Genomic DNA, 13,598 nt, shown 5'->3' with positions numbered 1-13,598 from the left:
ACATCAACTCAGCATTGGAGGCATTTCCAGGAGTTCCAGTTCCAACACAACCGGAGGTCCCAAATAGGGACACAGATATCCAGATCATACTGGATCAGAGGTGGGTTTCAGCAGGTTCTGACCAGTTCTGGAGAACCAGTAGCAGAAATTTTGAGTAGTTCAGAGAATCGGTAGTAAAAATTCTGACTGGTCCCACCCCCATCTATTCTCTGCCTCCCGAGTCCCAGCTGATCAGGAGGAAATGGGGATTTTGCAGTAACTTTCCCCCTGGATTGGGGAAGGAATGGAGATTTTACAGTATCCTTCCCCTGGAGTGGGTGGGAATGGAGATTTTATAGTATCCTTCCCCTGCCATGCCCACCAAGCCATGCCCACAGAACCAGTTGTAAAAATTTTTGAAACCCACTACTGATCTGGATGGCTCCGAATGCAATCCTGTGCTGATCCTGATGTTTTTGGTAGCTTTCTACTATTCATTCCCATGTCAGTTTGTTCTTAGGTTTTCAGTTCTTCCTCTTGCCTAGCCAAAAAGGGGCCAGATTTTTTTTTAAAGACACACTTACCGTACCCCACCACAGGGAGTCTGCATAGGTGAGAAAATCATCATTGGCATCTTTTTCCACCAGGTAAACCAGGAAAGAGGAAAAGATAAGGACAAGGAACCCAATGTACCATGCTGTGATCAGCTCCTGCCAGAATCCACCAGAGAAAAGTAGATTTCAGCAACAGAAACCAAGAGAAAAGACAGAAACCTGCCTAAGGGTCCTCACCATCGTCATTGAACTCAAAACAGAATGCATAGTTCTCCTTCTTCCCATGTCACCCGCACAGCTCCAATCTACAGGTAGTCCTCGGCTTACAACAGTTCATTTAGTGACCATTCAAAGTTACAATGGCACTGAAAACAGTGATTTGCGACCGTTTTTCAAAGGTCCACCCTCTGTAGCATCTGCATGATTGTGTGATCAAAATTCGGACACTCGGCAACTGGTTTATACTTACTTATGGTGGAAGTGTCCCAAGGTCATGGAATCCCCTTTTGCGACCTTTGGACGAGCGAAGTCAGTGGGGAAGCTGGATTCACTTAACAATCAGATTACTAATTTATCAACTGCAGCGATTCACATAACAACTGTGGCAAGAAAGGTCATAAAATGGGGCAAAGTCCACTTAATAAATGTCTCACTTAACAAGAGAAATTTGGGGCTCCCTTGTGGTTGTACGTCGAGGACTACCTCTACCAAGCTGTAAACGGACTTGAACTTTTCTGGTCCTGTTTACCAATTTCTCCATTCCGCCACCCTGGCCTACTGGAAAAACTAAGGAGCTAATAAACCCCATTTCATCTCTATTTTCCTACACTGAGGAAAAGCACCTGACTTGTTCATGCATTGGCAGGTAAATAAGTTGCCAGTAGAAGTGACAGGGTTACTGGATAGCTAGGCAAAGTTGGGAATTGGACATGAATGCCAACTGATTGACCCTGTCTCCTTTCATCCCTCATACTAATACATGATTGATGATACAGGGTGAAATAAAAATGCCAAGAAAGGTCACATTATTTAAAAAAAAAAGAAAAGAAAAGGAAAGAAAAGGACCATCTGCCTGAATCATGGAACGTTCTTGTATTACTACAGACACAGACAGAGACACAAAACACAGACATACCTGGTGATTCCCTGAGGCATTTGAGAATTGCAAGCTTTCCCTAGGGAGCTCTAATGTTACTATACTTTCATCTGTCTGGTTTCTAATTGATTCCACTTTGTAGAGACTGTCACACTTATGGAAAGACCCTATCACATCTGCACAACACTTGCACAATCCCTGTTCAGTACAGGTTTGCCAGTTGAGCTTTCTCAAGGTGACGCAATAACTGCATGTCCATCTTTTCTTGGTGCCAGGAAACCACTGGATGTTTTCCACCACACACCTAGAACTACATGGCATGGGCATGGGGATGGGGGGGACGGCAGAGGTGGTATTCAGCCGGTTCGCACCACTTCGTGCGAATGATTGGCAGAAATTTGGCCAAGGTCACCGAACCGGTAGTAATGGCTGGCTGGCCAAGCCCCCAAACTGGTCCCCCAGTCACCGCTCGCTCGCCCCGCCCGCCATGTTCGTCGCCACCATGCTCTTCGTGCACATGTATCCCATTGCCTTGCAAGTTCAATGGGATGCGCATGCACAAAGAATATGACGGCAACGGCAGCAGCTTTTTCCGCGACCTCTGGTACTTTTTGGCAGCCTGCAGCCAGCCGCTGCATCTTTGAAAGCCAGCCACTTTCCTTCTTTGCCAGCCACTTTCCAACAGCAGCACCTGACTGGGGGCCACTGAAAACTCCAGTCAGCTCTGGACCAGCTGCCACGGAAGGTAAGCAGCCCGAACAAAGAGGCAGTGGTGGGGAAGGAAGTGGGGCAAGGGCTGGGGCCGTTAAAGGAGGGGAAACAGGGGCGACTGGTGAAGGGAAGGTGGGGATAGATAGGTGGAAATTCCAACAATTTCCCTATGTTTTCCTGTGGGCGTGGCTAGGTGAGGAAGGTCATGTGACTGAATGGGCTTGAGTGACATCAAGTTGGGCATGCCCACTCAGTCACATGCCCCCCCACCTAGCCACGCCCACAGGAAAAGGTAGGAAATTTTTTGGAACCCACCACTGTGGGATGGGGCTGCAGAATACAGTGAAAGAGAGTCAATGTGAAAGCTAGCTTTCTTGCAAAGAGGCATGGGCCTCGTTACAGATACCTCCAGGAAATTTCAATCATTTCCTCTCAGGAACTGGATGCTTCCCTGCAAAATCAGGACCCAAGTGGAGTAAATAAGTTACAGCATTGCAGAGACAAGCAGTCTAGTTCTGACAGAGATCAGCTTCTACCACCAGGAAGAATCTAGGTCCATGTGCATGCAGAGGCTGAAAACTTATTTCTCCTGCTCTTTCGTAATGGATTCTTTTTCCCTGTTGTACTCCTGCTGGCTGACTGGTGGCAACTGGCCTGTGCTTCCAAAATGGTTCTCTGTGTAGTCCTCATCTTCTGCTTTGAGAACTCCAACCCTCATACCTCATCACTCCCTCCACCTGCCAACATAACTGGAGAATATCAATGAGGATGGAGCCCAAAGAGGAACACAGTAGTTCAAAAGACAGACAGTCCCATTCGCAAGAGAACGATGAGCTCCATTGGTTGCATGCAACAATAACTTTTAAAAAGAACTTATGAAATTATTGCTTCTTTCTGATAGCCTAATAAGGGCTGGAAGTACTTGCTAACTGGAAAACATTGAGTGTCAAATGAAGAAAAAAATGGGGTATGGAAAGATGAAAAAACAATGAAAAAAAAAACATTCTGGAGAAGAGCATATAGGTTGGCCTAAATATGAGCATGAAGATTCCTGCTGGAAGAAAGTAAATCTGTGATATTTTGCTGTAGAACTTGCTGCTTCCTGATCTCAATGTGGAATCATCTGGAACTCCTCAGGAATCTCTCTGCATTGTACTGGTGGCCCTCTATGGAACTACATTTCCCAGCAGCCCTTGGCCAGTGTGACCAACAGTATCTCTGAAACGCTGGAAAGCCATTGATTCTCCAGTCTTCTCTGCTTTTACACAAGAACTTCTTCTGGGATGAAGCAGATTTGGGGACAATCCCTGAACTTCCCGTTGTGTTCAGTTATTTCAATTCCCTGCAATTCCCTCTCCCAAAATGGAAATAGAAGAAAAAACAAGTGTCTTTATTTCCGTCTCTGAGAGCAGTTTTCTGTGCCTTGCTTGAGCTGCTACGCCTCCAGGGACTCACCTTGCTATGGGCATAGACCACTGAGCCAAGAAGCTTCCAAGTACCGCCACGGCGGTCCATGCGCACCATGCGTAAGATCTGCAGGAAGCGCATGCTGCGTAGGGCCGAGGTAGCAAAGATGTTCCCCTGGGTGCCAGCTGCAATGACGGCCAGAGAAGCAATAAAGACGATGAAATCTGAAGCACAGGAAGAGAAAGGAAAGAGAGGGCAACTTACAATCTGTGATCTAAGCAGTAGCTTGATGGATGCATTGCCCAGACATCAGTTCCTTGGGTGCAAAGCAAAGAAACCAACCTTTAAAGAGGAGCTAAAAGTCACCATTCGATCAAGCACACCCTTACACTTGTTGTCCTCTATGGGAGTTGTCCTCTATAAGAGATGGTGCCTCTGAATTATAAAAGCAGATGAAAAATATGATGTTCTCCACAATACGAGGTTGCTCTTCTGTGTCGTTTGGGTAGTTCTGAAATCCCTAGGGAACCTTAAAATATAAATTAGCTTGGTGGACTTAAGTATCAGTCAAGGATTCAAAATCAATAGTCAAAAACAACGGTGGTCTGAAATAGCCTCTGGGCATCTACAGAACCATGGCTAATCAGGAGAAAATAAATGGCAGCTGTAAGATGAAAGGCACCATCTCTATAACTGTATCACAGAGTAGAGACATCTGAGATGACATCAAGGTTTTTGCACAACAAAAACATTCAGTCTTTTAAAATCTCTTTGGGGTTAAAGGCTGGGTAGAAATAATTAAGGGTTTTCTTAACAATTATGCGCATAACTATCAGAAGGACAAACCCAGGCTTGAGAAGAACATAATTCACTTGATCTTGGGGGGACCTGGTGTGTTTCCTGCATCCAGATTTTTCTGATGACCACGGCAATGGGGAGAAGGTGTCTTCCCATCTTGGCCCCAAGAATATCCCACTCCCAGTCCATTCCACCTATTTTCTCTGATTTAAAGAAAACATGGAACTTCATTCTGGTAACATAGTCAATTCTCCTTCAGGCACAATTTCCTGGAGGATTCATGGATAACCTATGTCAGTGTTTTGGTGACAATACAGAAGTGGTTTTCCATTGTTGTTTTCCTCAACATCTTTGTCTAACCTTGATATTCCCTGGTCCTGTCCCAGCCAGGTCCTAAATAGATCCAAACCCATTTAGTTCCTGTGGAGACCAAGTTGGCCAAATGCTTTTGTCTTCTACTCAAATGGAAAAGGAGGTCAGATTTGGGGGTTATACAAACTCCATGAACTGCATAGTTCAGATGACTTTGAGTGAGGCAGATTTAAGTGCTATAGTTTACATATCTGGTGGGCAGAGAAGAAACTCTGCAAAGATGGGCTTTCCAGGGGTTGCTGAATTTAAACACAAGCGGCTTTTTCAAATGTTTGGAAATAACCGGAGTTGAAATCTTACATACTTTGAAGTCATCAGCCTAGAAGTCATCTTACATACCTGGAAGTCACCATGCTAAGCAGTGGTGAAATGTAAATTTTGTTACTACTGGTTCTGTGGGCATGGCTTGGTGGTGGTGGTGGTAATGTGACTGGGTGGGCGTGGCCAACTTTTTTTTTACTTTTAAAACTATTTTTTCTACAACCTCTTCAGCCGAAGAGGTTGTTAAAAAATGCTTTTAAAAGCCTCTGACGATCCCAGCTGAGCCATGCGATCATCAGAGACTTTTTTTTTTATTTTTAAAACCATTTTTTCTACAATCTCTTTGGTGAAAAAAATGCTTTTAAAAATTAAAAAAAAGCCTCTGATGTTTACGCGGCTCAGCTGGGCATGGGGGGGCAGGGATTTTTGCTACGGGTTCTCTGAATCACCCGCCTCCATCTCTACCAGATCAGGCGATCCGGTCCGAACCGGGAACATTTCACCCCTGATGCTAAATGTCTAGAGTAAGCACCAAGCACCTAGACAAACTTACTTACTGTAGTTTTTATTTAGGAGTTGTGTTTATTAATGTGTGGTTCGATGCGTTGAGTGCATCTGGAAAATAGGACAACTCCATGTGTCATGTGAATGTAACCAATAAGAATCAACAACTACAAATGTCAGTTGCACAGCTATCTGGAGTACAGAATAATGGACCTTTTTCCATTCTCATTCCTCCTCTTCCCCCCAATAATGATGGGACACATCAAGAATCCTTCTGATACACCTCTTTGTCCCCATCAGATGCTTACCGATGACACAAAAGGGTTTGCGTGCAAACCGGAAACGACCTTGCCATCCTCGATAGCGACAGCAGCAGCCCGCCGACCAGACACGGACAATGTATTCGACTCCAAAAACAACAATCATGACAAATTCCTACAAGGAGAAAAGAAAGGCAGAAAAAGCCAATGTGAGAGTTTTTTTGCACGGAGAGCAAGCACGAAAGCCCCAATTTACTTGGAACACTTTAGAACAGGGGTCTCCAACCTTGGCAATTTTAAGCCTGGAGGACTTCAACTCCCAGAATTCCCCAACCAGCAAATATAAGACAAGGTCTTTTTTTGAGGAAAGCACGACAGGTAGATAGGTAGGTAGGTAGGTAGGTAGATACTGTAGGTAGGTAGGTAGGTAGCAGTGGTGGGATTCAAGTAATTTAACAACCGGTTCTCTGCCCTAATGATTTCTTCCAACAACCAGTTCACCAAACTGCTCAGAAAGTTAACAACCGGTTCTCCCAAAGTGGTGCAAACTGGCTGAATCCCACCACTGGTAGGTAGGTAGGTAGGTAGGTAGGTAGGTAGGTAGGTAGGTAGGTAGATAGATAGATAGATAGATAGATAGATAGATAGATAGATAGATAGATAGATAGATAGACAGACAGACAGACAGACAGACAGACAGACAGACAGACAGACAGATGATAGATAGGTAATAGACAGACAGATGATAGGCAATATATTTAATAAAAAAATTAAAATATTGCTAAGGAGTTATTTGCAAGAATTTTGGAATAAAGAACAGGACTGTTACATATTAACAAACCAGTGGCAAATATTCTTATAGAATATTCAGAATGTTTTTTTATCATAAGGTGAGACTAATTCAAACAAAAAAAATTTTTTTTCTACCTTACCTTTATGAGAGCTTTTTAAAGACCTGGTTGTTGACCTGTTAGCCCTTTGAGATAGTCCAGGCAGGAAGCACCACAACAAATCCTGGCCCTATCTTTATTGTAGAGTTATAATAACAGAATGACAGTATTTCTCTCATCCTTTCTTTTTACTCTCTAGAAAAACAGAGAGAGGCCCTTCTGAAATGCTCTCCATGCCCTTCCCTCTTCTGTGGATGATATATATTTTACATGCCAGTTGTCCAGTCTGTGGCTCTTTCTTCCATCTCCCAAGGTCATTGCCACATACCATTACACAACCTCCTTATTATTGAAAAGTGTAAATGGCTGACAGGAGACGGGTCTGTCCCAATATTGCCCTGTTTCAATTCAAAATCCATCAGTGAGTTCAGCTGGTCAAAAAAGATCAATACCTTTAAAGATGTGGACGTACTTTTGAATTACTAAGGAAAGACTTATGGATGTATTACTATATGAAGACTTGAACATTTAATTGAACAGTGGGTTGTTGGGGGCAGGAGTGGGGCTTACTGTTTGATGTCATAATGACAGTGTGAGTCCAAATTTAATATCCAGGATGGTTAATATAGGATTGCTTTTTTGTTTACAAAATGACTCTTTATTGATATAGCGCAAAGACAAATCAATATTGTTCAGTGTGCTCAAGGTTTAAGCATGCCTTGAAAAATTAGGCCGAATAATTTCCCATACGTGAATCACCATACATCATGCTTTTGCTGTTTCTCTTTTAACTTTTCTCCCTCGTCTCTCCACGTCTGTCTGCCATTCTTCTTTCTTTTGATTTTGAAAACATTTTTTTCTGTATTTTAAAGGTAGCAAATAAAAGAAACTAAAAAGAGAAAGGGGAAAGATATTCTACCTTTGAATATCTAACCAAATGAAATTCAATGTAGAGAAAAGTAAAGTCTTACACTTAGGTAAGAAAAACCAAAAGTACACATGTAAACTGGGAGAAACCAGGCTTAATAGCAGTGACTGTGAGAGGGATCTTGGAGCCTTAGTGGACAATCAGCTAAATATGAGTCAGCTGTGTGCAGCGGCAGCTAAAAAAGCCAACACAATCCTAAATTGCATTAACAGAGGGATACAATCAAGATCAAGCGAGGTGCTAATACCACTCTATAAAACCCTAGGAAGACCACACCTAGAGTACTGCATCCAGTTTTGGTCACCACACTATAAAAAGGATGTTGAGACTCTAGAAAGAGTGCAGAGGAGAGCAACCAGGATGATTAGGGGACTGGAGACTAAAACATATGAAGAATGGTTACAGGAATTGGGCATGGCTGGTCTAGTGAAGAGAAGGACCAGGGGAGACATGATAGCAGTCTTCCAATATTTGAGGGGCTGCCACAGAGAGGAGGAAGGGGGTCAAGTTATTTTCCAAAGCATCTGAAGGCCAAACAAGGAATAATGGATGGAAACTGACCAAGGAGAGATTCAACCTGGAAATAAGGAGGCACTTTCTGACAGTGAGAACAATCAACCCATGGAACAGAAGTTGCCTTCAGAAGTTGTGGGAGCTTCATCACTTGAGACTTTCAAAAATGATTGGACTGCCATTTGTCAGAAATGGTGTAGGGTCTCCTGCTTGGGGGGATGTTGGACTAGATGACCTATAAGGTCCCTTCCAACTCTGTTAATCTGTTAAATCTGTTAAATCAAAGGCTGGGGGGATTACATTTGAATTTCACAACCCACTTGCCCATTTCCAAAGACGTCTAGCAATCTGAATTTCCGCTGACTTGGAAAAACTTGTCACGGGGGAAAGGTCAGATAAAACTCTACATCTGTTCTTCTTATCAAGGAACTCTCTTCTCTTTTATAGTTGCCACCGTGGTGTTAATGACCCAGCATTTTGACCAGACTGCACAGAGGCCACAATCAGAAACGAGAACTCCAAAAGGGCAGAATGGCATAGGGAGCTGTTTGCTAAATATAAATGTGCTCATTGCAACTCATTGATCCTCCCCACACAAAGGCCGGACCTCAGCAAAGACATCTTTGGAGCACAGGGTGGCATTTCATGCTGCTGCTGCAGATTCACTTTGGAGCAGACATTTTGGGGACACGTCAGGAGAAAACTTGGCGTGCAAAGGCCTCCATGGAGGCAACGTTCTCTGGGGAATAATTTGCTCTCCTGACGGGGGATCTTTTCAAAAGCTGCCTGTGGTTAATACCAACTGTGACTGGTCATCTAGTTATGAGGCTTTGCCCTCCCTTGAATCCCTGGGAAGTTGTGAAGGCTCATTCAGGTAAACTGCTCAAGGTAAATAGGGGGCTACAAAAGATGGATAGTTCAGGTCCGATAAGACATAAAGTGACCATTTAAGGCAGAGGTCTTCAAACTTGGCAGCTTTAAGACTTGTGGACTTCAACTCCCAGAATTCTCCAGCCAGCTGGAGAATTCTGGGAGTTGAAGTCCACTAGTCTTAAAGCTGCCAAGTTTGGGAACCCCTGATTTAAGGTGTGGAAGAGACCATTGGAGAGAAGTGGGGTGGTGGGAACAGGAGAAGACAACCGAGTTGAAGGAGAATCCATAACAACTGAGAGTTCAACCCTCTTGTTCCTGAGTTCTCCTCCTTATCTGGTTAGCCAACACAGTTCATGTTTTAGGATGATGGGAGGCGGATTTTAAATGAGGATCAATCAATCAATCAATCCTTTTGATGACAGCATTAAATTGATGCACTAAATCCAGAAACTGATTCTGCAATCTTCCAGCTTCTCAGGCTGGTCTGTCATCTTTTTTAAAAAATGTCTTTCCAGGATCAAGAGTTTCTCTTCTCTGATATTTTTCCATTTATTCCTCAGTTCTTTATCACAAGTTAACGCTAAGATATGAGCAGGGGTAAAATGCTCCCGGTTCGGCCCGCTTTGGCCGAACCGGTAGCGATGACGGCTGGTGGTTCGGAGAACCGGTAGTGATAGCAGCTCGAGGTTCCACCCACCCACCGAGTCGTCATTACTTCCTGGTTTTAACCAGGAAATAATCTGTTTTTTACCCTCTGCGCATGCACAGAGGTCGGTGCGTGCACTTCCAAACCTGTAGGGAAGGTAAGTAGATTTCACCCCTGGATCTGAGGCTACCCAGTATTTCTGTTTATGCTTAATCTGACTATTTTGAATAGCAGAAGCTGTTGTGATTAAGGTAGGGCCCTTTGCATTCGAAGTAAGGGCTCCACCAGAGGCCTATGGCTTTTCTCCCAGATGGTGGACAAATGGGCACACATGCCCATCATTCCTGCTCCAATGGGAAATGCAAAAACCTGGCCCTGCAGTCTTGCCCCCCAACTGGTCTCCCTGCATCCCTCCTTGCATGAATCAGAAAGGGCCTGTTTTCCTGCAGTGTCAGCTGTGGCCTCCTTGTCACCTCCCTCTCTATTTTTGTACAAACAGGTACCTATTTTGCTTACTACGGGAAAGTCACACGGACCTTCTTAATTTAGTTTTCATCTCCGTTAGAAGAAAACCAGTGTCAGCTATTTCTGAGAGTTTGGGGAAAAGTTGCTTAAAAAGAGAGGTATCTTTCTTTCTGAGATTTTCCTTCCTTCCTTCCTTCCTTCCTTCCTTCCTTCCTTCCTTCCTTCCTTCCTTCCTTCCTTCCTCCCTCCCTCCCTCCCTCCCTTCCTAGCTCTTTCCTGGCTCTTCCTTCCCCCCCATCTTCCTTCCTTCCTTCCTTCTTTCCTTCCTTTTCTTCCAACTGTCACTTGTTTTTTTTTCCCCTGTGCAGATGAAAACAAGCAAGTTGTGCTGATGGCGGAAACATCCAATTCATTTATCTTTCTTCTTCAGCCAGTCCCTTCCATGAAACGGGACTTTCCTTCTTCCCTTCCTAAGAAGTAGTAAGAGATCATCCTATTTCCAACAGTGAAGGCTTCACTGAATGTTTCTGAATGCTGTAGGGATTATTTATTTATTTATTTATTTATTTATTTATTTATTTATTTATTTATTTATTTATTTATTTATTTATTTATTTATTTATTATCAAAAACCACATAAAAACATCATCTTTCCAAACAATTGTTTTTCAAAATCTCAATACATGACAAATGTTCTTTCCTCTAACAAAAAACAAGTATTTGCATATTTTATCCAAATTTCATTTCATATATATTTCATCTCCATGCTTTATTATCTATCCATTGATAAAATAGCTCCCATATCAAATAATATTGTTTATCTTCCTGTTCTCTTATTTCAAATGTCAATCTACTCATTTCAGCACAGTCCAATATTTTCTTAATAATTTCTTCATCAGTAATTATCTTCTCTCCTTTCCAATTTTTTGCAAATACAATTCTAGCTGCTGTTAAAATATTCACAATTAAATATTGTAATTCTTTATTAAATGTCTCTAGTAAGATCCCTAATAAAAATATCTCTGGTTTAAGATCAATATGTCTCTTAGTCATTTTTTCCAACCACATGTGTATCTTAGTCCGATATCTCTTTGCATCTCCGCTTGTCCACCACATGTGGTAATAGGATCCTGGAGTCTGATTTTATTTATTTATTTATTTATTTATTGTTGAACTCTGACTCATGTCTTCGTTGATCATCTCTTGTCTCCTCTTTGGTCTCTTCACTTTCTAATCCTATCAGGTCCATCTGGTGTCCTTCCTGTCCCTGCTTGCCAGTGCCTCCTCCTCCTCCTCCTTAAAACCTTCTCCCAGTTCCTTGTCCCTTAATTGCAGACCGAGCTTCCTCCCATCCCTGCATCCATCACTTTGTTTTCCTGGCGCCTCCCTGCCAATTATGTTCACTTATCCAGCTTCATCATCCAAAGCTCTCCGAGGAATTCTCTTTCCCCAATCAGTACCACCTCATTGCCCTTGCTGCCTTTCCTTGCAGGGGCTTTAAAATTGTCGTTTCTGCAGGAGCCACTTAAATCCCTCTGCAAACAAGCCCAAACTCAAACTCTTGCTGTCTTTAATTTGTGGTAGGTCAGCTGGAACAAGTGCCCTTAAATTGCTGCTTTGTGACAAAAGTGCCATTCATCCCTGCGATACTAGAGCAATAAATCAATAATTACAAGATCTAATAAACATTTGCATTCCTCTCCTTCTGCCACAAAGTATGTTTTTTTCTGCTAGAGTTTCTCTTTTTGAAGGTAGCTGAAATTTTGGGGCTGAGGATGGAGTTTTCCTTATTTCCGGCCTTGCCAAATCGGTCTCTCCCCTCTAACTTTCTCCCACACACAGCTATTAATCCCAACCATAACCTTTCATTAGTGCCAATGGGAGATTTCCTTTTTGGGAAATCTAATAGCAAGAGGGGCTGCACTGGAGCGGAAAAGAGTTACCTCGTCCTTCCGAAATGCTTTACAGGTAGTCCTTGACTTACCACCATCCGTTCAGTGAGCATTTGAAGTTATGATGGCATTGGAAAAAAAAAGACTTATAACCAGTCCTCAGAGTTGTAATCATCTCAGCATCCCTGCGGTTATGTGATCAAAATTCACGCCCTAGGCAACTGACATGTATTTACAACAGTTGCAACATTGGGGGGAGGGGTGTCACATGATCACCCTTTGCAATCTTCCCAGTGGGGCATTCAGCCAGCAAAGTCACGGGTGAAAGATAGTTTCTTTTAACAACCGTGTGATTCACTTAATGAGCACAGCAAATAAGGTTATAAAACTGAGTGTAACTCAATGACATCACTTCGCAATAGAAATTCCAATTGTGGTTGTAAGTCAAGAACTATCTGTAGTGCCCTCTCTACGTCTGTATTTTTATATATTAGCCACTAGGAGGCAGTACTGGTTCAACTTGGTCTGGACTCAGAAGCTAAGCGGTGCCTCTGACTCGGATGGGAGACCACGATGAAATCCCAGCATTGGAAGCAAAACTGGGGATTCTGGAAAAATAAGGAAACAAAAGAATCTCAGGAGGAAAGTTTATCTCTTCCATAAAATGCTTCCATGCTGTTTCCAAGAAAGCTGCACAGATCTCTCCCTAAAGATACCAGAAGTCAAGCTTAGCATCAGTGTTGAAATCCACTTACCTTCACTACTGGTTCAGGAATGGGAGTGCACGGCATGTGCAGGGGGTCAAAAATCGGACGTAATGATGTCCTGGCAGATGGGCAGAGCCTCCCAGCGCTACCAGTTCGTGTGAGCTGGATATATCCGGCTGGATTTCACCACTGCTTAGCATCCAATTTTAACAGCAGAATAGGCATCCTCCAGACTAAACTCTTTAGGTTAACTCTGTCTCTCAGGCAGCCTGTTAGAGGCCAAAGAGAGGGGCAATAGAATAACTGAGTTCTAGTTATTCTAAAACTTACACCTAATGGACAGAATCTTGCCAAATTGAAGTTATAACCTTCTAACCTGTTACTTACATATAACTTGAGAGATATTAATGTGTGGCTACCCTGAATCTCTTCCCTCCTCCTCCCATCTACTCAGGATTGTGCAATCTCTTGATCTGGGTCTCTTTCTGGGAAACCTCTATGTTGCCACCACCCTCTGCCCAGGGCTTCTCCAGGTGCACATTCCATTACAGTTGAGCTTATTATCAAACCAGGACCATGGAGCCACACCAGATGTCATCTTCTTTCCCAAAATATTCCAAAATGAGAGACCAGACACATCTCTGGATTGCCAACAGTTGGAAGAGTAAAGAGTGAATCTCTGCGGATCTTATTCCTGCTGCACAGCAAGCTATGGATCAGTGGGTGTGAAGTACTTCTAGGG

The 13,598-nt window shown here is 43.1% G+C and overlaps 1 protein-coding gene across 1 annotated transcript in view; it reads right to left on the bottom strand.

The window, feature by feature from the left end:
- KCNQ4 (potassium voltage-gated channel subfamily Q member 4) overlaps positions 1–13,598 on the bottom strand; it is a 124,163-nt gene that overhangs the window by 32,739 nt on the left and 77,826 nt on the right. Inside the window, exons 3-5 of the mRNA XM_070949328.1 lie at positions 5,991–6,117; positions 3,796–3,971; positions 564–689 (exon numbers count right to left, since the gene is read on the bottom strand). Coding sequence (XP_070805429.1) covers positions 564–689; positions 3,796–3,971; positions 5,991–6,117 — 429 coding nt within the window. The remainder of the gene's footprint in view (positions 1–563; positions 690–3,795; positions 3,972–5,990; positions 6,118–13,598) is intronic.

This window comes from Pituophis catenifer, unplaced genomic scaffold, assembly GCF_029215685.1.
Source record: "Pituophis catenifer annectens isolate HBS135680 unplaced genomic scaffold, rPitCat1.0.hap2 SCAF_9, whole genome shotgun sequence".
Taxonomy (NCBI): Eukaryota; Metazoa; Chordata; class Lepidosauria; order Squamata; family Colubridae; genus Pituophis; species Pituophis catenifer.
This window is presented reverse-complemented; position numbering and strand designations above follow the sequence as displayed.